The sequence below is a fragment of the Ipomoea nil genome, unplaced genomic scaffold, assembly GCF_001879475.1.
Source record: "Ipomoea nil cultivar Tokyo-kokei standard unplaced genomic scaffold, Asagao_1.1 scaffold2749, whole genome shotgun sequence".
NCBI classification, from domain to species: domain Eukaryota; kingdom Viridiplantae; phylum Streptophyta; class Magnoliopsida; order Solanales; family Convolvulaceae; genus Ipomoea; species Ipomoea nil.
Window position 1 is genome coordinate 1,107,331 of NW_017619177.1, and position 25,857 is coordinate 1,133,187.

Consider the following 25,857-nt stretch of genomic DNA (forward strand, 5'->3'; position numbering starts at 1 on the left):
TGGACCCACACAATACAATTTTAGACCTCATGCATAGACACTACTCACAAATCCCAATTACGATACCTAGGACATCATTCTAGACTCACAAACATCAAAGAAGACGCTCCGGCACACGGGGTTCGACCAACGGAGACCAACCGACCACTGCGCTGCACCGTACTAGCGGGTGATGCGGCGGGATGACTACCTCCCGCCGGACTACCATTTGGCGGTGCACCTTTTTTCAGCGGGTGGCTGTCCACCCGCCAGCTCCCTGCTAGGACATTACCCCCGTTCCAGCGGGTAGTCAAGTGGGAGTTCGTCCCCCCACCGACTACCCGCTGGAACAACACCCTTGGCAACCTTCCCCACCTCAGGAATTCACCAATTATGCCCAAATTCAAGTTCAAACCCACCCATAACACACATCAACAATTATAGGGACTTGAATACATAGAACGACTCGACGAACAACACAATTGGACCCTAGAGACAAACTCTAAACGTACTTAAACACAATAACATGCATATAATCACCCAAGAATATCAAGAACATCAAGAATATCAAGAAACCATCATACAAACCCTAAAGACAATCTCTATCAAGATATAATTACAAGATCACACATTCAATCATTCAAGAAGCCAATAAATAAAAGATAGCACGGAAAACAGGTTTTGTAAGACATGGGTTACCTCTTAGCCTTAATTAAACCTCCCACAACTCCTAAGATCTTTCCTCAAGGTCTTCTTCCCAAGAGATCTTCTCCTAAGCTTGGCGATGGGGTTTTTTTTTTTTTTTTTTTTTTTTTTTTTTTGTTGGGTTTTTGGTAGGGATTTTCGTGTGAAGGTGAGAGAGATGGGGGAAAAGGGTCCTAAAGGCTTCCTAATCCTCCTTCTATAGCTTTAGGAATCCTAACAAAAATATGAATAGGAATGGCCCCACTTTCTTTATTCTAACAGGCTTTAAGGGCTCTAATATTGGGAAGGGTCCACGGTCCTCCATGGACCACATTAATTAATTAAGGGATCCTGACCGAATTACATCCTTCTTAACAATTGTTTAACGGAATTAATTAAATAATTAATCTGGGTTTAAAGGGCGTAACACGGGGTGTTACACTCTTCCCTCCTCACAAGAAGCTTTGTCCTCGAAGATTAGGGGCAACGAGACTGAATGGAACAAGCGGTTAGGAAAATGAGTTGTGTGGCAAGTTATGGTTAGCAACCTAAGGGTTGCTTGCCATGAGGATTTTCACCATGTCAGCCTGACCAAAACTCGTCCCCGAGTTGGCTGGTTTACTCAACTTGATTCTAGACATAGCACAAGCTAAAAGCGTCTATTTATTGAATGTTCACGCTTATGGTTCCTAAGTAGACACGGAACTAGTCCAACGGATTAAGAGGAAAGCTGAGGTTTGGAAATAGGTTTACCTTGGTTCCCAGCGCCTGAGCTGGAGGCTCCCGAAGGTCCGCGTGCCCCTAGTATGGTTTCTACCACGGACAACCTGTGGTCCAATGACCTAACCGAAATATTCAAAGACGAGAACCCTTCCTCCATGATTCGGTTTTGCCTCGTAAGTTGCGCTAGGATCCGATCATTAGTCGACATCCCGTCACGTTCTTCAGCAGTCCCTCTCTCTTCTCGAGTGGGCTCTGCGTCACTCGGTCCATCATTTCCCTCATCATGCTCATCTCCCCATTCGTCCTCCTGGACGGCTTACTTCATCTTTTTTTTCGGGATTCCCAACCGTTCCATCAAGAGTTTCCTCTCGGCTACGGGTTTCTAGTTCACCTCCTCAATAGTGATGTAATTCTCATCACTTACATGGTAGATGTTGCTACGACGGAGGCTCTGGGCATTGAAGATCATCCCGCCTAGGGGTTTAGCCTCAGACTGGCTCACATCTATCTTCTTCTTTACCATGATCGAACTTAGGATCATTCCATATGGAAAACTTAACATGTTGTCTGATTTGCAGAACTCCATATGTTTCAGCATAAGGGCGGGAAAATTGAATTTGACCTTGTGCTTAAGGAATTAATCAAAGGTACACTCGAGGCTTCCAACATCCTTGCTTTTATTATTGTTGGGCAATAGACTGTCCGTCACAATCATCACCGAGAGCTTTTGCTCGGCGGTTAACAATTACTTGTTCGGCCTTGTGGCCATGGTAATTCCGTCATCCCTTCCCAACAAAAAACTCAAGTAATCCTTGTACCCCATGGTTCGAGTGCGAATCCAAGCCTTTCGGTCATATTCCGATACACCCGTGGTGGTTAATTATAGGAGTTTGGCTAATCGGGCTTCACTCAACACCATTTTCTCACCCCGGACCTTGGAGGTGATTTCCAACTTGTCCCCGTTTTTTGTGGCTACCATGTGATGGTAGAATTCCTTTACCAACTCGGGGTACGTATCGCATTTGATATCCAAATACAGTCCCAACAAGCTTTGAAATTTTAGCATATCGATTAATTCTCTAGAGAATTGATCGGGTTTGAGTGTTTTACCTTTCAATACCGTATAATCGGCGTCACTCCATTCTGGGTTTCGGGCATTCGCGGGTCTCCTCGGCATTGTTAGACGAATTTAGGAAGTGGTTACGATCGGGGATTGATTTTACGACGAGAGTTTTTGGCGAGCAACGACGACGGTGGTTCGGCGCAGTTGCCGGGTTCGACGAGGGGTGGCTGGGCGGTGTTCGGCCAGGTGGTCGACGGTGTTTGGCTGGGTGACGGACGGGGATGGCTGGGTGGTGTGCAGGTAGTGGTTGCTTGGCTGGGTGGCTGCAGCTTGGATCGGTGGTGGCGGGGCGACTGAGTGCGGATGGTCGTCGGCGGTAGTTTGGGTGGTTAGCAGCGGTTTGCGATGGGTGACGGGCGGTGGCCGGTGTTTGGACGGGGATTGGGTGGTTCGGCTGGTTGCGTGGGGAGAGGCAGGGAGAGGGAGGGAGAGAGGAAGGAGAAGGATATGGTTTTTTATTTGGGGATTTGAGGTTTTAGGGATTTGGAATGGGGTTTAAGATGGTCTTGTATCCCTTAAGTTTCAAGAAACATTTGTGGTTTAATAGTCAAGGCCTTGGTTTGGGAAGGAAATGTTTAAGGTTCGACTCATACAAATTATTGCTATGGTTTCATAAATCATAAGGGCACAAACCATAACTCCAATTAGCTCGAAGGGCGGAACAAGGAATTAGACCAGCCGGATTTAACTAATTGACTCTACTAAAAATAAGGGGATTCAAAGAACCGCACAAGTTAAAGCTTAACGAGGTTGGGTTAAAAGGGTTACTTTGTTAGCCTAAACAAAACTTTTCTTCAGGGTCTTCTTCTAATTAGTCTGTAAGGTTCTCGTCTCCTATGACTACGCCTTCGATAACGTCCTCGGCTCCGGTTCCGGTTCCAGCTTCGGCTCGGGTCTCGGCTTAGGTGCGACTCATGATGAACACTTTTCCGGGTGCTCCATGCCCTCCTCGGTTGTTCACATTACCTTGTTGCCCTGTGGGCGGTGGCCTTGCTCGTGAGGGTTGGTTACACTGAAAAGCATTGTGGCCTCCTTCCCCGCAATTATAGCAACGCAAGGCGTTCCCTTGGCAATCCTTGCCCCGGTGGTCCTTACCACATCTTCCACAAAGGGTTTGTCCCCATCCGACCCTGTTGCTTCCCCTAGGCGGTCCTTGGGTTTGCTGGGGAGTTGCCATAACGTTGGAATCGTTCCTTGGCCTTTTTAAGTTAGAGCCTCCACTTCCATCGTTCTTTCTCTTTGCTTTCTCTTAGGTCCCCCGTTGCAGCTGCTGAATCCGGTAATGGTCGGCGGCCCTGGTGTAAGCGTCGTTGAGGGTTCTTGGCTTGTTCATGGTCAAGGCTTTCCTAGCTTCAAAGTTAAGCCGAGCAACAAATTTCTCCACCTTGGTTGCCTCCATAGGAACTAGTACGTCTACGAAACGAGCCAGTTCCAGGAACCTCTTGTGGTATTCTACCACTGTGGTGAATCCCTGTCTTAAGTGAAGGAACTCTTTATACATCGCTGCTCTTACGTGTGCGGGATAAAAGCGTTCCCGTAGTTTGGTGTTTAGGGCCTCCAGTTGAAACCCGGTTCTTGTCTACAGACTAAGCCTTCAGGAACCCACCATACGTCGGCCTCGTGTCCAAAGTAGAAAGATGCCAACTCGACTCGTCGTTCTTCCTCCCAGACAAAGATAGGGGGGCGATGGCTTTACACTTGGCGAGCCACATCATAGTTCCTGTTTGATGGTGGACGGTTGTTGTTGTTAAGGACGGCGTGGCTCAGTGTCTAGGCGATCTGGGTTAACTGTTGCAGGTTCTAAGTCAATTGTTCGTTAGTAGGCGTCTGAGGAGTTCTATCGCGATTTCTTGATGGTGCCATTTCGGATTTCTACAGGAAAGCTTAACAGAAAGCGATAAATAAACTCACAACCTCACTGCGCGTCCTAAGATTCTTAAGTCCTAAGTACTTAAACACCTAGAATTCAAGCTTAACATCTTAAAGTCGTATCTTAAATTTGAACCTAGAGGCCCTTCAAGAAGAACAAGCTATATATACAAGCCCTTCTTTGAAGATTAAGCCACTTGAAACCCAGAGGCCCTTCAATGGTGGAGTTTTCAAAGCATCAAATTGAAGAATCAGAGGAGAAATTGAAGAATCAGAGGACATCCAGAGATCTTGTACCCCGCATCGATACTTGATATGTAAACCAGAATTTTAAGTTTCTAAATATAATTCAATTTTCATTGTTTACAATGTTATACGAGTAGATTTCATGTATAAATACAGATTATATATATATATATATATATATATATATATATATATATATATATATATATATATATATTATTGGTTATGTTCCTGTACGTTACAGTTTATATGTTAAGCAATTGACTACCTCTTCCCCTTCAAAAAAAAAAAAAGGCATTGTCCTAGGGTCGAACTTAGGCTTTGATGCCAACTGTAACACCCCCCGATTTTCAGCATAATTTAAAACCATTAAAGCATACGAGATAAGGGTAAATCTATCATTAATATCAAACGGAGGGGGAACTAAACATAAGTGTTTGGGGTGATATGCCACATCTAAGCTTGAGAACCTAGATACACATGCTAAAGCTAACTAGTTAAAGCATAAACCATAATCATTATCCAAGTACAAGCATGACTCACATGCCGTCTAACTAAACTAGAACTAACTAAGATAGGAACCGCAGCACCTCCTAGCGCGCTATCGGACAACTACTCTGTACCTGAAAAACATGTGGTGTAGCAACCGTTAGCGAATAATGCTAAGTAACCCACTCCCACGCGTTGAGTACAATATATAGATATAAGGTAACCATTTTGAGACTTGGGAATACATAGATATAATCCTAAGCAACTCTAGCTTCAAACTACGGTCATGACTCATGACACATCATAGATATCGACACGTTAAGATCACATCAAGATACAACCATAAAAACTATGACTATAAGACACGACAACGATAAGGGACACACAACAGGCTTTGACCACAAGACAAGACAACAATAAGATCACATAACAAGACATGTCCATGTTTCAACCTTACACCAAGTTCCAACCTTTACTCCACCCCATCTTTATATCAGTTCGAACCTGTACCTCCAGACCACCCTGTACTCCACCAGCCTAATCCCTCCGGAGCAAAGCTCCCCTCCAACATGACCTCCAACATACCACCGATCTCTCAGCACACGCCGTGCCATTCAATAGGTACCGCAGCACCATAACATAAGCACGCGCAGTGCAATATCATCAGCACACGCAGTGCAAACCTAATCGTACCGTAGCACAATAATCTAAGCACACGCAGTGCGATAAACCACCCACATATCTTTTCCACCAATCACATATCTTTTCATCATCCATGGACATCACCACAACATTCAAGACTCGACAATGACTCCAACAAGGGATAACCGGGGAGAGGGATACATCATGCATATTAACTCTCAACAACAGTGGACATCAATCTAAGCATACGACCTACGGGGAATAATCATAAATCATACTTTGGACCCACACAATACAATTTTAGAACTCATGGATAGACACGACTCACGAATCCCAATTACGGTACCTAGGACATCATTCTAAACTCACAAACATCGAAGAAGACGCTCCGACACACAGGGATCGACCAACGGAGACCAACCGACCATCGCGCTGCACCGTACCAGCGGGTGGTGCGGCGGGAGGACCACCTCCCAGCAGACTACCCACCGGCGGTGCACCTTATTCCAGCGGGTGGTCTGGCGGGTGCCGTCCACCAGCCAGCCCCCCGCCGGGACACTATCCCCGTTCCGGCGGGTGGTCAGGTGGGGGTTCGTCCCCCCACTGACTACCCGTTGGAACAACACCTTTAGCCACCTTCCCCACCTCGAGAATTCACCAATTATGCCCAAATTCAAGTCTAAACCCTCCCACAACACACATCAACAATTATAAGGACTTGAACACATAGAGCGACTCGTCGAACAACACAATTGGACCCTAGATACAAGCTCTAAACGTACTTAAACACAATAACATGCATCTAATCACCCAAGAACATCAAGAACATAAAGAATATCAAGAAACCGTCATATAAACCCTAAAGACAAGCTCTATCAAGACATAATTACAAGATCACACATTCAATCATTCAAGAAGCCAATAAATAAAAGATAGCAAGGAAAATAGGTTTGTAAAACATGGGTTACCTCTTAGCCTTAATTAAACCTCCCACAACTCCTAAGATCTTTCCTCACGGTCTTCTTCCCAAGAGATCTTCCCCTAAGCTTGGTGATGGGGTTTTCTTTTGGTTGGGTTCTTGGGAGGGATTTTCGTGTGAAGGAGAGAGAGATGGGGGAAAAGAGTTCTAAAGGCTTCCTAATCCTCCTTTTATAGCTTTAGGAATCCTAACAAGAATCTAAATCGGAATGGGCACACTTTCTTTATTCTAACAGGCTTTAAGGGCTCTAATATGGGCAAGGGTCCACGGTCCTCCATGGACCACATTAATTAATTAAGGGATCCTGACCGAATTACATCCTTCTTAACCATTCTTTAATAGAATTAATTAAGTAATTAATACGGGTTTAAAGGGCGTAACACGGGGTGTTACACTCTCCTCCACCACCCTCACCTCAAAACTCAACATCTCCGTCTCTGCCCGGAACCCCAACAAAAAGCTCATATATTTCAACGACCCCATCACCATTCCACCTTCTCCGGCGACATCCCCGTTGGAACCGGATCTTTTTCGACGTTCGAACACGACACCAAAAACACCACCACTCTGAAAAAAAAACAATCTCCGCCTCAATGCAAACTCTCGACGCCGGAGATATCTCAAAGCTGAAGTCAAAGAAGACTCTGCCACTGGCTCTAAAACTAGAGACTAAGGTGAAACTGAAGGTCGGTGGCCTGAAAACCAAGAAAGTCGGCATCAGAGTGACCTGCGACGGCATCTGCGTCAACGTTCGGGAGGAAAGTTTTCGTCAAATGCCACAACCTCCAACGTCGACTCCAAGGTTGATCTCCAAATCAAGATCCGGAAATGGACTCTCTGAAAAAGAAAATCGATGAGTATCACCGGCTGTGTGAAATCCCAAGCCGGCCGGGCCATTACCAGAAAATGATCGTGACCCATATTTCTTGTCCACATGGAGGGCGAATCTATGCGGGCTATGTAATCGTACAAATTGAGGTTGTGGCGGAAGCTGGAGTTGGCTTCGGGGCCGAAAAGCTAGCGGAGGATATCGAGGCCGACTTAATACGGGAGGTAGATGGCGGCGGCGTGTGCGGGATCGTAGGTGAGGCAAGGATACTCCAACATACGTCAGTGGATGATGAGCTCGAGCAACGGTCGCCATAATGACGGCGAGGATTTGAGTACCGGCGGCGACGGCGACGGCATGATGGTTATCAAAATTTGGGTTAAATTTTAGGTTATTAGACTGAGTCGACGGTTTTCAGAATTTGGGTTAAATTTTTGGGAAAATCCGCTCAGAAATGTCATGTAATGTTTTAAAAAATGTCATGTAATCAAGCCACCTAATCATAACTGGGCCACGTCATCGTAAACGGGTGGTAACCTGCAAAAAAGTTTAATCGAACAAATTTAGAAAGTAAGTATGACAACCCAAAATTTAATTTTATAAATCCAATTTTTAAGAAATTCCAAATTTGCCATTTTCACTCCATTACAATTTTTTGAGATAAATTGGTGTTTGAATAAATTATTTTGAGTTACATTTTAAATTAATTCAACACCGGAACTTATTTTAATTCCAAAATCCTAAATTTTTGGACACTTTGCGTACCATGTTTTTAAACTGAGAAACCTATCTAAGTGAGATCGGCAGAAACCTGAACCAAGTGTTTGTTTAGAAATCATCTTTGGAAAAATCTATTTTGACCCCAAACTATTTAAATCTTTCCTTCTAGACTTGGGTCCATGTTGCTTGGTGAACCACAAGCTCCCAAATGCCTTTGCCTTTGCCTGATGCATTCTTTAGCCAACTTTTACCATTTTTACCCTCACCCAATCATTGAGCATCAACCTAGGGTTTTGCACCCTATAAAACCCACACTGTTCACTCCTCATTCCTGAATCTCAATCCCATGTCTCTCCAAGCTTTGCCCGATAGAAGAGCACAACATTCACAGTGGTGAAGGAAGTGGTGGAAGTTGAGTGGAGAGTAGGCTGAGATCCACACAAGGAGGAAGAACAAGAAGAGGTATAACCCCATGGACTCCCACTTTAAGTTTTGGCTCTATGAAGCTTTGTTTCTTAGGTAGAAATGAGTAGAAATGCTAGATTTTTGATGTGTTTGGGCTATGAAGTGATCTATTACATGTCTATGATGTGTTGATAATGTTTTGGATGTGTTGGAGTTGTCCGAGATTGATTCACAAATGAAAAGAGATCATCTGGTGCACAGGCAGTGTGCACCAGATGAGGCAATGGCCCCAGCCAACGGCCCAACAAGGGGACCGTTGGCTAGAGCCGTGGCCGGTCGGGCCTAGGGAACGGCCCTAGGAGAGGGCCGTTGCCTAGGGCCGGGCAAGCTAACGGCCTGAGGGGGCGGGTTGTGCTGAGCCACGCCCCATGGTCCGTGCGTTTCTCCTGTGCAGTGGCCGGGTCCTTGTGGCTAAGCTACATGTCGTTTCAGACCAAGTGTCACGTGCCCTTGTGGCTCGGTACCCCGGGGCCATCTTGACGCACGTTTGGGCTTTGATTTCGTTGGATTTGGATTAGAAATGAGCATGTTATGATGGAATTTGTGATGAAATTGCTTCACAGTAACATTGTTGAGTCCTCTGCCTTTGAGAATTGCTTTGTTTTATCCTCCTGATGCTATTTGTGTATTGAATAGAGAAGCATGAACACTTTGTGAATAAGAATTATTAGAAAAGCATGACTATAATGTGGTGTATGTTCAATAGAAGTTGAAGCCTATTTTGATGGTAGAAATGTACAGAGCATGTCTTTTAGCAAACTAGCATGATTGTATGCTCTTGAGAGTTCAATGTGGTATATATAGAATTGAAGCATGTTGTACAGTAAATTGCATTCCAAGTATATCATGTTTTAAAAAGTGCATAAGAGGCCAACGTAAGTCTAAGTATTACTTTCAAAAAAATTCATGAGCATGTGGTATATCATTACCTTGTTGCATTGAGAAGTTGTTGAGATGTGTCATGCATAAGTTTGGTGCATGATATATATATATATATATATATATATATATATATATATATATATATATATATATATATCAGTGAGGTTTTGGAGGACCCCGTTTGGACTACGTCCTCTCGGAAGAAAGAAATGGACATTGCAGTCCCAGTATATGTAACGCGGCGTATTCCCACGTTACGAGGTTAGAAACTGCCCGCCAGGCTTGGAATCCTGGTTAGGGGGTGTGCACGCTAAAAGTTTGATACCTGATTCCACAGAGATGAGTTTAGAACCAAGAGAGTGGTTCGGTTGATGAGCGGGAGTATAGGTCAGCTAGAAGTCGTACCGGGATAGGTTCGTTCACGCTACGGTGAAGTTCCTACCTCCTCCATTAGTAAAGAAAGCGAGTCATTGTGACTCTAAGAAACGAAAGAAAGAAAGCGAGTCATTGCGACACTAAGAAGAGAAAGAAAGCAAGCGAGTCCTTGTGGCTCAAAGAGACCTCCATAGAAAAGTATTCTATTTTACAAACGAGTGTACGAGTATACTTATAGTATTGCACGAGGTTGCATAATGATAGTGTTTTCACGAGATTGCATTCGAGTATAGTATTGCACTAGATTGCATAATGAGAATGATTAACCAAGATTGTATATTGAGCATGATCGCTATAGTTGCATTTTGATGTCTTATATATCTAGTTTGCAAGATGAGAACTTGAAAGCATGAAGATAATTTCGTATGGATTGATAGCATGCAATTGCTTATTAGCATGAGTTCGTTATGATGAGTTTTGTTATGAGAAATATGTGTTGGAGTGTTTATGTTGATGAGTTATTTATATTTGAAGCATGCCTGTTGATATTATAGGTTGCGAGCATATAGAAAGTCTGTGATGTACCTTAAAAGTTGTATAAGTGTTGAGATTGCTTGATTAGAGTTTGTGCAAAAATGTTTTTCCAATGTATATACTGCAGTACTTTACAGGGTTGAGTGTGATTATACTTAGCCTCGTGCTAACGGGTGTTTTCCTACTTGTCTACGTGTTATTTTGCAAAACCCCTTTCAAGTGGGCCCAGCATTTGAGAGATGATCGAGTTAGACTAACTTAGTAGATCTAGTAGTCTAAACTCTTATAATTATTATGATGTTTATTTGATGGATTGTAGACTTATGATGTTTATGTTTGGTAGGGGTGTCAAAGTGGGCCGAAGCCCGCGGGTTAGCCCGCACCCGCCCCGCGATGGGGCGGGTTAGGGCCGCAAGAAATTAGGCTCGCGAAAATGCGGACCTAACGGACATGGCCCGCGAAGGGCCAGAGCCTGCGCGGGCCGGCCCGCAAGCCAGGTCATATTTAAAAAAAAAAAAAAAAATTATATATATATGATATCTTTTTTTTAAAACCATATATATAGTATCTTAATTATTAGACAGTGTGTAGATCTGACTATCTAAGAATACGCAAAAAGGGAGAAATACAATAATTCAATAATCCTTCGCCAATTTTTAATTCAATAATTCCTAGAGTACGTAGTTTTTCGCTTCTCCTGTCTCCATCCACCTCAAACTCTATCAAACAATTACTAAAACTAAATCATCAATTCATACATATTTATGAATTACTAAATTGCCTCCAAGTCCAGCAAACATACATATTTATATATGTATTATACACAAACGAGAACTGTAGAGGGAAAATATGAAGCCGAGAGAGAAATAGAGTGTGCTGTTGAACCCTAGCTTTGATCACCCTTCTATAGTTCTGCTCAATGTGCGGTATCGATCCGGGAGATTTGGACGAGGCTTATGGATTTTATGGAAGTTTTCGGTGCATTGAGGTGTATCATACACCGTGAGGATGCGAAAGAACGACCAATAAATAATGCCATATTTCAAACGGTTTTAACATATTTATATACTATTTAATGTTTTTTTTAATTTAAGTGATGGCCCACGGGCCAGCCCGCGAGACCTGCAAGCTCGCATGGGGCGGGCTTGGGCTGTATATTTCTAAGCCCGCGGGCTTCGCGGGCCGGCCCGCAAAAGCCTGTCAAATTAAAAATAATAATTTATTTATTTATATTATTATTTTTTAAACAGAAGATCCAGTGACAAATAATAATAATAAATAAATCAATCAATCAAATCTTGACAAGACAAAACTATTTTAATTGTAATTACTTTAAAATATATTACATGTAGGTGGATTGTAATAAAAGAAACGCAAATAAAATAAACATTTGGCAATCCAGTTAACAAAAACCTAGAGGTTACCTGTTAAAAATGTTAATTGCTCTTTTTTTTTCTGAGTTCAATGGCTTATTTGCTCTTTTTTTTACGTGTTCTGTGGTTTATTTGAGTTTGATGGCTTAATTGCTATTTCCCAGATAGTTCAGTGACTTATTTGTACTTTATCCCTAAATTTATTTTTATTTTTTAAAAAAAAAAGCTGCGGTATTCATCCTCGCCGTCGGACTCTCCGTTCGTTGTCGCCAGCGGTGAATAAGCAGCCGGATTCATCGTTCGATGCTGCCGTTACATTTGAAAGATAAGCTCGCTGGCTTTTCTTCTCCGTTCATGGAGAAGAGAAGCCATGGCTTCTCTGTTTGAGAAGCCAGCGAACTTCTCCGTCCAAATTTGGACGGAGAAGCATGTTGGCTTCTCCATGAACGGAGAACATCCGTCCATGGAGAAGCCATGGCTTCTAGTCCATGAACGAAGCTTCTCCGTTCATGGAGAAGCCATGGCGGCAGGCTGGGTAAGCTGCCAGCCTGCCCCTTGGGTTTTTTTTATTTTATTTTAGTTTTAGTTTTTATTTTATTTTTAATTTGTTTATAATATAATTAATTTATTTATTTTTAAAAAAAAATAACCTTAAAATATTAATTGACGTGGCAGGTGACTTGAAGGTTACATGTTATTATAGGTCAAATAGGTTAAATGCACTATTTTAACAGGGTTAAGAGTTTAATTGAAGATTTTTTTTAGTTCGAGGGTTTAATTGAACTTTGCTATATAGTTGGAGGGTCTATTGGACTCTTATCCCATTCATAATTTCTATATTGTAGATTCATAATTTTTATACTGTAGATTCATAATTTCTATACTGTAGATTCATAAAATCTATATTGTAGATCCATAATTTATAAATCGTAGATTCATAATTTAAATATAGTAGATTCATAATTTCTATACAGTAGATTCATAATTTCTATACTGTAGATTAATAATTTCTGTACTGTAGGTTCATAATTTCTAAAATGTATAGTTATTAAATTATGAACATATAATTCTGTGATTTGTGAATGCAGTGTTCAACAATTGGGAATATGAACATAAAGTTCTGTAATTGTGAATATAGAATTCAATCATTATGAATATGAAGTTAAAAAATTATGAATACATAGTTTTATAATTATGAACATATAGTTCAGTAATAATGAACATAGAACAATGTGCACCATGCATGATGCACACGATTGCACAACATAATTTGCCATTTTGAGGTGTTTGGTAAATAATTGTTAATTGATAGTGGTTAATTGATTGGGTAAGTGAATTTGACTAGTTGATAACATTAGCTGATATTGTAGAAAGATGTTTGATAAATTAATTGTTAGCTGATAGATGATTACATACAAAAATGATTTTCTCAAAAAGCTGCGTTGAGTATGGTGGACACGTACATTCATAATTTCTATACTGTAGATTCATAATTTCTATATTGCACATTCATAATTTATGTACTGTAAATTCATAATTTCTAAACTGTATAGTTATCAAATAATGAATACATAGTTATCAAATTATGAATCTACAGTACAGAAATTATGAATATGCAGTATAGAAATTATGAATTTACATTATAAATTTTATGAATCTACAATATAGAAATTATGAATCTACAGTATAGAAATTATGAATCTACAATACAGAAATTATGAATGTATAGTATAAAAGTTATGAATCTACAGTACATAAATTATGAATGTGCACTATAGAAATTATGAATCTACATTATAAATTTTATGAATCTACAGTATAGAAATTATGAATCTACAGTATAAAAATATGAATCTACAGTATAGAAATTATGAATTTACAATGTGTCCACCATGAACATGGTGCACCATGAACATGGTGGACACACGGGTTCACAGCATAATGCTCCCACTTGAGTTAGCTTCACGGGCAACTTTAAAAAATATACTCCCTCTGTCCCATTTTACTTGTCTTACTTTTCTTTTTAGTTTGTCTCAAAATAGTGTCATCTTTACAAAATTGAACATACCTATCACTTTACATTTCCCAATTTACCCTTTTGACTTTTCTAATTTTTAGAGGTAAGTACAATTATACTTTGTACAAACAATACCTACTTTTGAGAACAAAATTGAAAAGCTAGTAACATTTGTTACGTTATATTAAAAATCGTGCAAAAAGCAAATGAGACAATTAATTAGAGACAAATGAAGTATTTTTAAATCTCTGGGAGATTATTGTTAATCAGCTTGGGGAGCATTAGTGACTTTAGATCAAATGGTCTACCAAAGAGCTATCTCTATGGGACAGCTTCAAACATATTTTTAAATGTCTTAAGATTGTGATATACTACAATTATTACTAAATGATTGTACAATTTTTTTCTCTCTCTCCGTTCTAAACGTGTAGAGCTTCTCTCTCGCTTTTGGTGAGTTTCCTTGTGTTTTTTCTGGCAACATGGAAAGGGGTAGTACTAGTGCCATAACCGATGCCTGCGAAGCTTTATCCATTATCGACGATGATGAGGGCGTCATCGTGGAGATCGACGACGAACCACAACAGACTTTTGATTATAGGTTCGCGATCGTTGGACGAGTTGTTACTGATAGATTGATCAAACTGGTGATCTTCCGAGACGTCATGGCCAAGGCATGGCGGCTGGTGAAGGGGGTAATGGTACGGGACCTGGGCTATAATCGGTTTCTCTTTATCTTCTACTGTGAAAAGGATGTTTCGAGAGTCCTTACGGACGGCCTGTGGACTTTTGATCAAAATCTTGTTGTCCTCCGCCGCCTGAAGGATGGTGATGACCCGTTAATAGTACCTTTGACCACGGCTTCTTTCTGGGTTCAAGTGCACAATCTTCCTGGTGGCTTTATGTCGGAGAAAGTTGCGAAAGTAGTTGGCAGCTACATCGGTGTGTTTGAGCAAGCCGACTAACGAAACTTCGATGGTACAGAACGCTCCTTCATGCGTGTTCGTACACAAATTGATGTTTCAAAACCTTTGAAGGCAAAAATGAAGATGAAAAGACCTGGTGCAGACTGGTTCTGGATTGATCTGCGCTATGAACGTCTACCGTCGTTTTGCTTCACTTGTGGCATTATTGGCCATGCTGACAAATTTTGCCCAGTTGATGTTGACAAGCCAGTTGGGAGTTCCGATAAGCCGTTCGGCACATGGTTGAGAGCCGGCGGGCGGAAGTCTGTCGCGGTGGTGCCGACAAATCCATGGCTGGTCCTTGAGGATCCTGTCGTTGATGTCGCAAAGGGGGGAGCGCAGGCGAAGAGTGGGGCAACCGTAACAGTCGCGAATAATGAAAATTTAATGCAATGGGTAGTTGAGACTTCTCTGTTACCCCCGACTTCTAAGGAAGCCAGAAATGGGCGCACTGAGGTTCAAAATAGTGGTGGTAATTACTCTGAATATGAGGGGGTGATACTAGTTGACCAGAAAAGGCGCAGGGTAGGCCATGATGAAAGACTTGATGATTGGGCTAGCCCAATGGTCACAGAATGTCAGACTAATTCTGATGAGGTGGGCTCTGATAGTCAGGCCCACCCGGCCCAATGAGTTATTTCAGCTGGAACTGCCGTGGGCTGGGGAATTCTATGGCAGTTCATGTGTTGTTGGGCTTTGTAAACAAATACAAGCCCGACATTCTTTTTTTGTGTGAAACTTTAAGTAATGCGTCGAAGATGGAACAAGTCCGAATTAAATTAAAATACGAAAATTGCCTTACTGTTGAGGCGACGAGAAGGGGCGGTGGCTTAGCTCTGTTGTGGAACGGGGGCTTAGATGTGGAGGTCGTGGGCTACTCCAACCATTACATCGACACGGTTGTTCGGCAGAATGGAAACCGATGGCGGTTCACAGGATTCTATGGTAGTCCTAAACGTCACCAACGCCATATCTCTTGGAATATTCTAAGGTACCTCTCCTCTTTAAATGACCTCCCCTGGGTTCTTATGGGGGATCTGAACGACATATTGGATGCCAGAGAAAAGATGGGGCGGGTGCCTCACCCTCAATGGCTGATGAGGGGTTTTCGAGAGGCAGTTAGGGCAAGTGGTTTGTTCGACTTTCCCTTCGAGGGATATCAATACACATGGGACCGCGGGCGGGGAACTGAGAATTGGGTGAGGGAGAAACTCGATAGAATACTGGTATCGGGCAATTGGATGGACCTTTTCACAGAAGCAAGGGCTTGGTCTATTGAGGGCAGTAGCAGTAATCATATGCCACTACTGTTGGAGACGAACACGATTGGCAACAGACACTATAGGAGGAGGCCACGGTTTGAGAATTCATGGGGTCATTTACCAGAATGCAAAGGGGTGGTGGAAAATGCCTGGGCGTCACTTGACGGCAATCCTATTGCGGAACGCCTTGCGGCTTGCGGCAGACATGTGTGGGAATGGGGTAGACAACAGTCAAGCAAAGAGGGGAGGGAGATTGCGAGGTGTAGAGAGCGGATGGGGATTTTGAGAGGGGCTGTAGACTCTGAGGGGGTGAGGGAGTTTATTGAAATCCAACGGCAGTATTTTGTGCTCCAGAATGCCTATTGTCGACGGCTAAAACAGAGAGCAAAGGAATGGTGGTACAAGGGGGGGGGGGGGGGGGGGGGGGATTGTAATAGTCGCTTCTTCCATAAATCCATGAACGGGAGAAGGCGTAGGAACAGGATAACGGGGTTGAGGGAGCCGGGAGGTGAGTTGGTCACTGAAGAGAGTGGTATTGAGAGGCTAGTCGTGGACTATTTTACACAATTGTTTACGAGTAGTGAGGGAGGAATAAGGCAGGTTGTAGACTGTGTGCAAGCGAAAATTTCCACCAAGCAGAATAAAATCTTAGAGAGGCCGGTTACGCCTGCGGAGGATCGGGAAGCTGTGTTCTCTTGGAAGGTCATGGCAACATGATAGACATTTTTATTATAATGCACTCAACAACACATGCAATGTCACCTATAATAGATTTATACATGTGCTTAAGCCTCTACTTCCAAAACAAGTAGAAGAAATTCAACAGAGATCGAAGCAAGCTCTCAAACCAGCCTTGAAGAAAGAAGAAATCAAAGAGAGCAAACTGGAACCTCCACGTTTAGAATTGGAGTCACCACTCCAGTCCTCTAACTTAGTTTGTAGCCAAACAAAGGAACCGCTATCAGTGGTACAGTGCAAAGAACCAGCCATACCTATCAAAGTGCAGGTTCGGGAAGCTGTGTTCTCTATGCATCCGGACAAATCACCAGGCCCCGATGGTTTGTCCCCAGCCTTTTTCCAGCTGCATTGGGATATCCTGGGAGATGAGGTATATCTTTTCTGCCATAATTTCCTTGACTCGAGTCAGTTACCTACTTTAATAAATGAAACCCACATTGTCTTGATTCCAAAAACAAAACACCCTGAGTTGATGTCTGATTTTCTCCTCATATCTCTTTGTAACGTGTTTTATCGTATCCTAGCAAAAGTCTTGGCTAATAGGTTTTGGGGGGTGCTTGATTCTATTATATCACATGCTCAAAGTGCTTTCATTCCGTGTCGTTCAATTATTGACAATGTTCTGATTGCATTTGAGTCTACTCATGCCTTAACTCGAAACAAGGGTAGTAGAGGTGGCTATTGTGCTTTAAAGGTTGACATGAGTAAGGCTTTTGATCGAGTCGAATGGGGTTTCCTAGGACAAGTCTTAAAAAAGCTGGGCTTTGGTGACCGTTGGATTGGCTGGATGAAGGAGTGTGTTTATACTGTCCGCTATAATGTTTTGATTGATGGGAGGAAATGGGTGTAACACCCCAATTTTCATATCCAAAATTTCCTTAAAATTTTTTCCTTAATTTACATTTTACTAAAATCATAGCGGAAGCATTAACTAACCAAAATAAAATGGGTGTTACCACCACACTTAGGCAACCAACAACCTAAGTGCTAAGGCTAAAAATTACCAAATAATCTAAACAATAATCCAATAACTAACAATTACAAAGTCTTTCTTCTTGAAAATAATCTATCAATTTGATCAAACTTATAGCCAAGCTCTCTTTCTTCATCATCCAAAATCAATTACCTGTATACATATAATTTTCAAGATATACAAAAATAACAAACAAAGTTAGCAACACTTTGCTAAGTAAAGTTTACTCCACCCTGTAAAATAGTTTTTTTTTTTTTATAATAAACCTTTTCAAAATATACGTGGAGATATACTTTTCAAAAATCAATTTTCGTACATACACATGGAGGATTAATATTTATATATGGAGAAATAACCATCTCTTCAAAATCAATTTGGAATCTGAACCAAGACCTATGTGCACACCCCCAGCAGATTCCAAGCCACTGACCGTATATGATCCAAGTAATCAAACTTTCTCTTGCTGACTACCCCGCAACCAATATTGGAAACTGGACCATAACCTATGTGATACACTCTCATGGGATTCCAAGCCCGATGAGTAGTAATTGGTCCAAGTGAACAACAACTCTCTTTTACTGAACACCACACAACATTCTGATTTCTTTAAAATAAACCATTTCTCCACATATAAATACATTTCTCCAAAAATAGCATTTTCTCCAAAATAATTTCCTCCAAAATATTTCTCTAAATCATATTCAATAGATTTATAATATCCCACAATTGTACCACTTAACATACTATATACGCATTCACCTTCAAATTACGACGTGTACCAATAATATATACATACATCCAAATTTGCCACACATATCAACCAAATAATTTCTCGTTTCAAATATCACAAATTTCACAAAGATGAAGACCACATAGCAAACAATATATGCATGCACAATTTAATAATTTTTTACCACTTTAAAATACGAACATTCATATATACATTCACATATATATTTACATACAATTCAATTATGAAAATAGAATAAATTATTAATATTATTTTTAATATACATACGAATAGCAGAAATTTATATACATATATACTTTACTTGAAAAAGTACATATAAATTTATATAGAAATGCGTACATGCGTACTGCATGAAAATGAAACTATTTTTTCCTTTGAACAGAAATTATATATATTCATATGTACACTTTACCAAACAACCTCACATATTCAACAATCAAATTTGCTCATATGCCATAAAACTTATATTTCTCAGTACATCAGAAAAACATACATATTTACAGAGTAGAATAAAGAAGTGGACATAAACACTTACTTGAATTTCCTCCAAAAATCATCAAGGAACTTCAAGCCTACACTTTCTCTGATCTTCTATAATATCATTTCTTCAAAAACTTGATACTCTAATTGTTGATGAAGAATTTTTTTTTCTTTTAAAGAAATATCTGGATAATTTTCGGCAAGGGAAAAGGGAATGGCTGATGAAGATCTCGTCCAAGGAGAAAAGAATGGATAAAAATTGTTACGTCTTGGTCCCCATCAGAAGGAAGGAAAGATAAAGGAAAAAACAAGATTTATGGCAAATGGAGGAGTGATTGTAGTGATTTTGTTAACCAACTAATTATCCACATGTCAAATGAATGTGGTCACTACTAGGTCCACATTCTTAATCTTATAAGTGTAAAAAGAATTAATTTAAGGGAAAATGACACTTTTTCCCCCTGTGTTATATGCTTATAGCACTTTTTCCCCCTGAGTTATTCATGCATTCACATTTGCCCCCTCAATTATTATAAAAGTGGTGATTTTTCCCCCTGATAATATTAAATGGACATTTCTACCCTTAAAACAAATATTTTATTTTTTTCTCTTGTTCACCAAATTATTACTTATACGTAGGGATGACCACGGTTCGGTTCGAACTGAACCAAACACTATAGCAATCAAATTAAAAAATTTCAATTATGATTCATAAGATAACCCAATATTTGGATTTCCGTTTATTAAAATCGTGAACTGGAAAAAAATGGATCCTGAACCGTGAACCGGAGGTTCAAATCAGAACAACTACTAGCAATAGCTTAAATTAGAATTATAATATTTGCAAATAGTGTATGTTTTTCCCTGCATTTATATTGACTCTCACATATAGGTATATATAATCGCGATTTGAGTTTTATTTTGAACCGTCGGTTCACGATTTTGGATCCAATTTGAACGGTTGGTTCAAACTTTCTTTTAAAATTTTATTTTTTTATTTTTAAAATATTTTGAATTTAACACTTAATGTATTTTATTTTTTCAAATCGTGGTTATAATTTGTTGGAGAAGAAAAATAAATGAAATATTTATTTTAAGGGTAAATATGTCCATTTAATATATCAGGGGGGAAAACTGCCACTTAAATAATTTAGGGGGAAAAAGTGCTATAAGTATATAACAAAGGGGGAAAAAGTGCCATTTTCCCTTAATTTAATATATAAATATCCTAGAGTACACACAATTATATACACAAATAATTTCTATACTTATATATATATATAAATACTTATATATATACTTATATATAAAATATACTACATACCGTATCTTTATAAATAAAAACACAATATATACAAAATATTTATTTATTCATTTGTACTTAGATTAATACCATTTCCCAATTAAATACTTATTTTCCTCAGTTTAAATCAGGGTATCACAATCTACCCTCCTTAAAAGAAAGCTTCGTCCCCAAAGCTCCTAAGCTAAACCCAATTCAGAAAGGAAACACGACTACATCTTCTAGTTGCACACTTTACCAAGAAAACACGGTGTTAAACTCTACCCTCCTTAAAAATATAGTTACGTCCTCGTAACTTAAAAGAATACCTTAATAAAATAGCTCCAGAATAAGTAATTAAGCGCTAACATCTCCAACTTTCACCATAATACATCACGTCCATAAAATCACCAATTCCAAATATTTTATTTCAACTATAACATAAAGTATTACCTCCAAATTTTCCAATTCTCACCGAGTCATATACCACCACCTGCAAATATTAGCAATCATCGAAGATAACATGAAAAAATTATACAACACCACACATCCTTACTGCGAAATTTCCAGAATCTTAAATTCCTAGTCAATTCTATTTTCTTATATCCTCAAAAATTCACAACCTAGGCTCTTGTACTTCCTATATCCAAAATTTAATACCCTAGGTTCCCAAAGTTTCGAAATGCTCTGATACCAATTTGTAACACCCCAATTTTCATATCCAAAATTTCCTTAAAATTTTTTCCTTAATTTACATTTTACTAAAATCATAGCGGAAGCATTAACTAACCAAAATAAAATGGGTGTTACCGCCACACTTAGGCAACCAACAACCTAAGTGCTAAGGTTAAAAATTACCAAATAATATAAACAATAATACAATAACTAACTATCACAAAGTCTTTCTTCTTGAAAATAATCTATCAATTTGATCAAACTTATAGCCAAGCTCTCTTTCTTCATCATCCAAAATCAATTACCTGTATACATATAATTTTCAAGATATACAAAAATAACAAACAAAGTTAGCAACACTTTGCTAAGTAAAGTTTACTCCACCCTGTAAAAAATAGTTTTTTTTTTTTATATAATAAACCTTTTCAAAATATACGTGGAGATATACTTTTCAAAAATCAATTTTCGTACATACACATGGAGGATTAATATTTATATATGGAGAAATAACCATCTCTTCAAAATCCATTTGGAATCTGAACCAAGACCTATGTGCACACCCCCAGCAGATTCCAAGCCACTGGGTAGTATATGATCCAAGTAATCAAACTTTCTCTTGCTGACTACCCCGCAACCAATATTGGAAACTGGATCATAACCTATGTGATACACCCTCATGGGATTCCAAGCCCGATGAGTAGTAATTGGTCCAAGTGAACAACAACTCTCTTTTACTGAACACCACACAACATTCTGATTTCTTTAAAATAAACCATTTCTCCACATATAAATACATTTCTCCAAAAATAGCATTTTCTCCAAAATAATTTCCTCCAAAATATTTCTCTAATCATATTCAATAGATTTATAATATCCCACAATTGTACCACTTAACATACTATATACGCATTCACCTTCAAATTACGACGTGTACCAATAATATATACATACATCCAAATTTGCCACACATATCAACCAAATAATTTCTCGTTTCAAATATCACAAATTTCACAAAGATGAAGACCACATAGCAAACAATATATGCATGCACAATTTAATAATTTTTTACCACTTTAAAATACGAACATTCATATATACATTCACATATATATTTACATACAATTCAATTATGAAAATAGAATAAATTATTAATATTATTTTTAATATACATACGAATAGCAGAAATTTATATACATATATACTTTACTTGAAAAAGTACATATAAATTTATATAGAAATGCGTACATGCGTACTGCATGAAAATGAAACTATTTTTTCCTTTGAACAGAAATTATATATATTCATATGTACACTTTACCAAACAACCTCACATATTAAACAATCAAATTTGCTCATATGCCATAAAACTTATATTTCTCAGTACATCAGAAAAACATACATATTTACAGAGTAGAATAAAGAAGTGGACATAAACACTTACTTGAATTTCCTCCAAAAATCATCAAGGAACTTCAAGCCTACACTTTCTCTGATCTTCTATAATATCATTTCTTCAAAAACTTGATACTCTAATTGTTGATGAAGAATTTTTTTTTCTTTTAAAGAAATATCTGGATAATTTTCGGCAAGGGAAAAGGGAATGGCTGATGAAGATCTCGTCCAAGGAGAAAAGAATGGATAAAAATTGTTACGTCTTGGTCCCCATCAGAAGGAAGGAAAGATAAAGGAAAAAACAAGATTTATGGCAAATGGAGGAGTGATTGTAGTGATTTTGTTAACCAACTAATTATCCACATGTCAAATGAATGTGGTCACTACTAGGTCCACATTCTTAATCTTATAAGTGTAAAAAGAATTAATTTAATATATAAATATCCTAGAGTACACACAATTATATACACAAATAATTTCTATACTTATATATATATATATATATATATATAAATACTTATATATACTTATATATAAAATATACTACATACCGTATCTTTATAAATAAAAACACAATATATACAAAATATTTATTTATTCATTTGTACTTAGATTAATACCATTTCCCAATTAAATACTTATTTTCCTTAGTTTAAATCAGGGTATCACAATGGGGTCCAATTGTTCCTGAGCGAGGGCTAAGGCAAGGGGATCCTTTATCCCCGTGTCTCTTTATTATAGTGGCTGAGAGTCTGAGTGCCATGTTGAGAGATTTGGAGGTGGAAGGGGTGTTTCATGGGATCTGTGTAGCGTGACACGCGCCGTCTATCTCTCATCTTTTTTTCACGGATGACTGTTTGTTATTCTTTCGGGCAAACAGATTTGAAGCGAGGTTCTTAAGAGATACTTTAGAGGAGTACAGGGGTGCAAGTGGTCAACAGGTTAATTTTACAAAGACATCAATTATTTTTGGAAATAACGTGCACAGGGAGGATAAGGAGGCTGTATGTAAGACCCTGGGAGTTCACGAACAGCAGGGCCGGGGGAGATATTTGGGGTTGCCGGGGTTTGTAGGGAGACGGAAGAAGGAGATTTTAGGGTTCATTAAGGAGAAAGTTCGGGCTAGAATCACGCATTGGGGGAACCGTTATTTGTCCCAGGCTGGGCACGAAGTCCTTCTTAAAACTGTCCTTCAAAGCATCCCAAACTATGCGATGAATGTTTTCTTATTACCTAAGGGGATTAGTGAGGACATTGAGCGGCTAATGAACTCCTTTTGGTGGGGTTGTGAAGGGAAAGGGGGTAAGGGGATTCGGTGGAGTACTTGGGGTGCCCTATGCAAACCAAAGAAGTATGGGGGAATGGGATTTAGAAGAGTGAGGGAGATGAATCTAGCTATGTTGGGTAAGCAAGGATGGAAGTTTTCAACTAACCCGGAGGCGTTAGTCACACGGGTGTTTAAGGCTCGCTACTTTCCAAAGTGTTCCTTCTTAGAAGCAGGTGTGGGCTCTAATCCGTCCTTTGTATGGTCTAGTATTAGGGAATCCCAGGGGTTGTTGAAAGAGGGTGCACGATGGAGGATAGGAGATGGTGGCACGGTAAGAGTATGGGGGGACCCTTGGCTTCCAGATTCTGATAACCCTTATGTTGTGACTGAGGAACAGCATTACTTACATGCACCTTTGGTTCGGTCCCTCTTCTGTGTAGACAGAAACAAATGGGACAGTGATCTGCTGCGTGATATTTTTGAACTAAGAGACGTTAACCTGATTCAAAATCTGCCATTACCTAATGAACCTATGCCTGATGTGCTGTATTGGGGAGGGGAAGACAATGGGCTATACTCGGTTAAAAGTGCTTATAGGTTGGCCTTTGGTAACTTGGAACAGCATTACAAGTTGCCATGGACTGCTGTTTGGAACCTACATCTACCCCTGAAGATAAAATGTTTTTTTTTTTGGGCCATGTGTGCTTTGAAGTTGCCGACTACTGATGCATTGCTTGTTAAACAGGTAGCTTGCGATTTGATGTGCCCGTTATGTGGAGATGAACCTGAAACAGCGATCCACTTGTTCGCAGATTGTAGCTTTGCCCATTCGTGTTGGCAGGAGATTCAAATGGGGTGGCCTATGGAATCACCAGGTTCAATCGGGCTGTGGGTTGATGAAGTGTGGTTAGAATTACCTTCTAATATGGTGGAAAAGGTGGTAACTATTTGCTGGGCAATTTGGGAGAACCGCAACTCAATGATTTGGAACAATCAATGCATGGATTCTAGAACGATGGTACGTGTAGTTTTGGCCTATGTACATGATTGGAAAACTGCTCAACCCCATCAACCTACCATGATGAATGCGCTGCATACTCCATCCCCGGTAACGGCTTGGAGGCCTCCCCCACTAGGTTGCTATAAACTTAACATCGATGTGGCTTTGGATTTTGATGCACATAGTATGGGCTTCGGCTGGCTGCTCCGTGACGCTGCAGGCGTGGTGATGGGAGCAGCTATCTCTATGATCAAGGGAATCTACTTTGTCAAGGAGGCGGAGGCCATTGGTGCCCGTGAAGCTTTGAGTTGGATTAAAAAGAACGGGTGGTCTCGGGTAGTGCTTGAAACTGATGCACAAGTGGTGAAAAATGCTGTGTTCACAGGTCAGCATTGCACACCTTTTGGAGCTATTATAAATGACATTCGTATGCAGCTGAAGCAACTTCCATTAGTTAATTTTGTTTTTGCAAAATGTGAGGCAAATGTTCCGTCTCACAATTTAGCAAAGTATGCTTTAAGTAATTCTGGCGAGGGAGTTCTGGAATTTTTTGACTATATTCCCCTTTTCATTTCCTCCTCTGTATTGGATGACTATTTTGGTTTATATTAAATATATCGTTGCTTTGGTTTTTCTCAAAAAGATTGTGATATATACTGATATGAATTGAATTGTTTCTAGAACTATATATATAGTAGCATTTAGTAAGTAGATGGTATCGGTATACGGAATTTCCAGCACTTTGACAAATGTTACGTACAATCAAAATGAGCTAATTAGTTAAGTTAAAGCAAATCCTCAAATGTTATTTATTTATTTATTTATTTTGAGTTAATTTCATTTTTTGTTCTATATTTAGAGGAAATAATTCACTTCTAGTAATTCTTTATATACATCCTCATTTGATCATAGTATTATTGTGGCATGATCATTTTTGGTCTTCCATCAATAAAATCGTTTAAATTTTGTAAAATACAAGGATATTTATATCTTATGTTATGATTTTTTCAAATAAAAATAAAAATAAAAATATAGCGTGTGAATTCCACTTTGTATATATATATATATATATATATATATATATATATATATATATATAAAGGATCGAAATATTATTGTATTTAACGATATTTCAACAAATTTGTT

The 25,857-nt window shown here is 39.4% G+C and overlaps 1 protein-coding gene and 1 pseudogene across 1 annotated transcript; both read left to right on the forward strand.

Moving 5' to 3' along the window:
- The first annotated feature begins 4,596 nt into the window (after positions 1-4,596).
- On the forward strand, positions 4,597-7,575 carry LOC109156646 (annotated as a pseudogene).
- A 7,945-nt stretch (positions 7,576-15,520) lies between these two features.
- LOC109156647 lies at positions 15,521-25,323 on the forward strand. The gene is made up of 4 exons (XM_019304498.1): positions 15,521-16,462; positions 17,160-17,737; positions 23,325-24,357; positions 24,457-25,323. Exons 1-4 carry the CDS (start codon positions 15,521-15,523, stop codon positions 25,321-25,323), a joined length of 3,420 nt encoding a protein of 1,139 aa, XP_019160043.1.
- The last annotated feature ends 534 nt before the right edge of the window (positions 25,324-25,857 follow it).

Coding starts and splice junctions, on each gene's coding strand:
- LOC109156647 (XM_019304498.1), top strand. CDS start 15,521: ATGAGTTATTTCAGCTGGAACTGCCGTGGGCTGGGGAATTCTATGGCA. Junction 16,463..17,159: donor GGGCTGTAGACTCTGAGGGG/GTGAGGGAGTTT, acceptor ATCAAAGTGCAG/GTTCGGGAAGCTGTGTTCTC. Junction 24,358..24,456: donor ACAAGTTGCCATGGACTGCT/GTTTGGAACCTA, acceptor CTTGTTAAACAG/GTAGCTTGCGATTTGATGTG.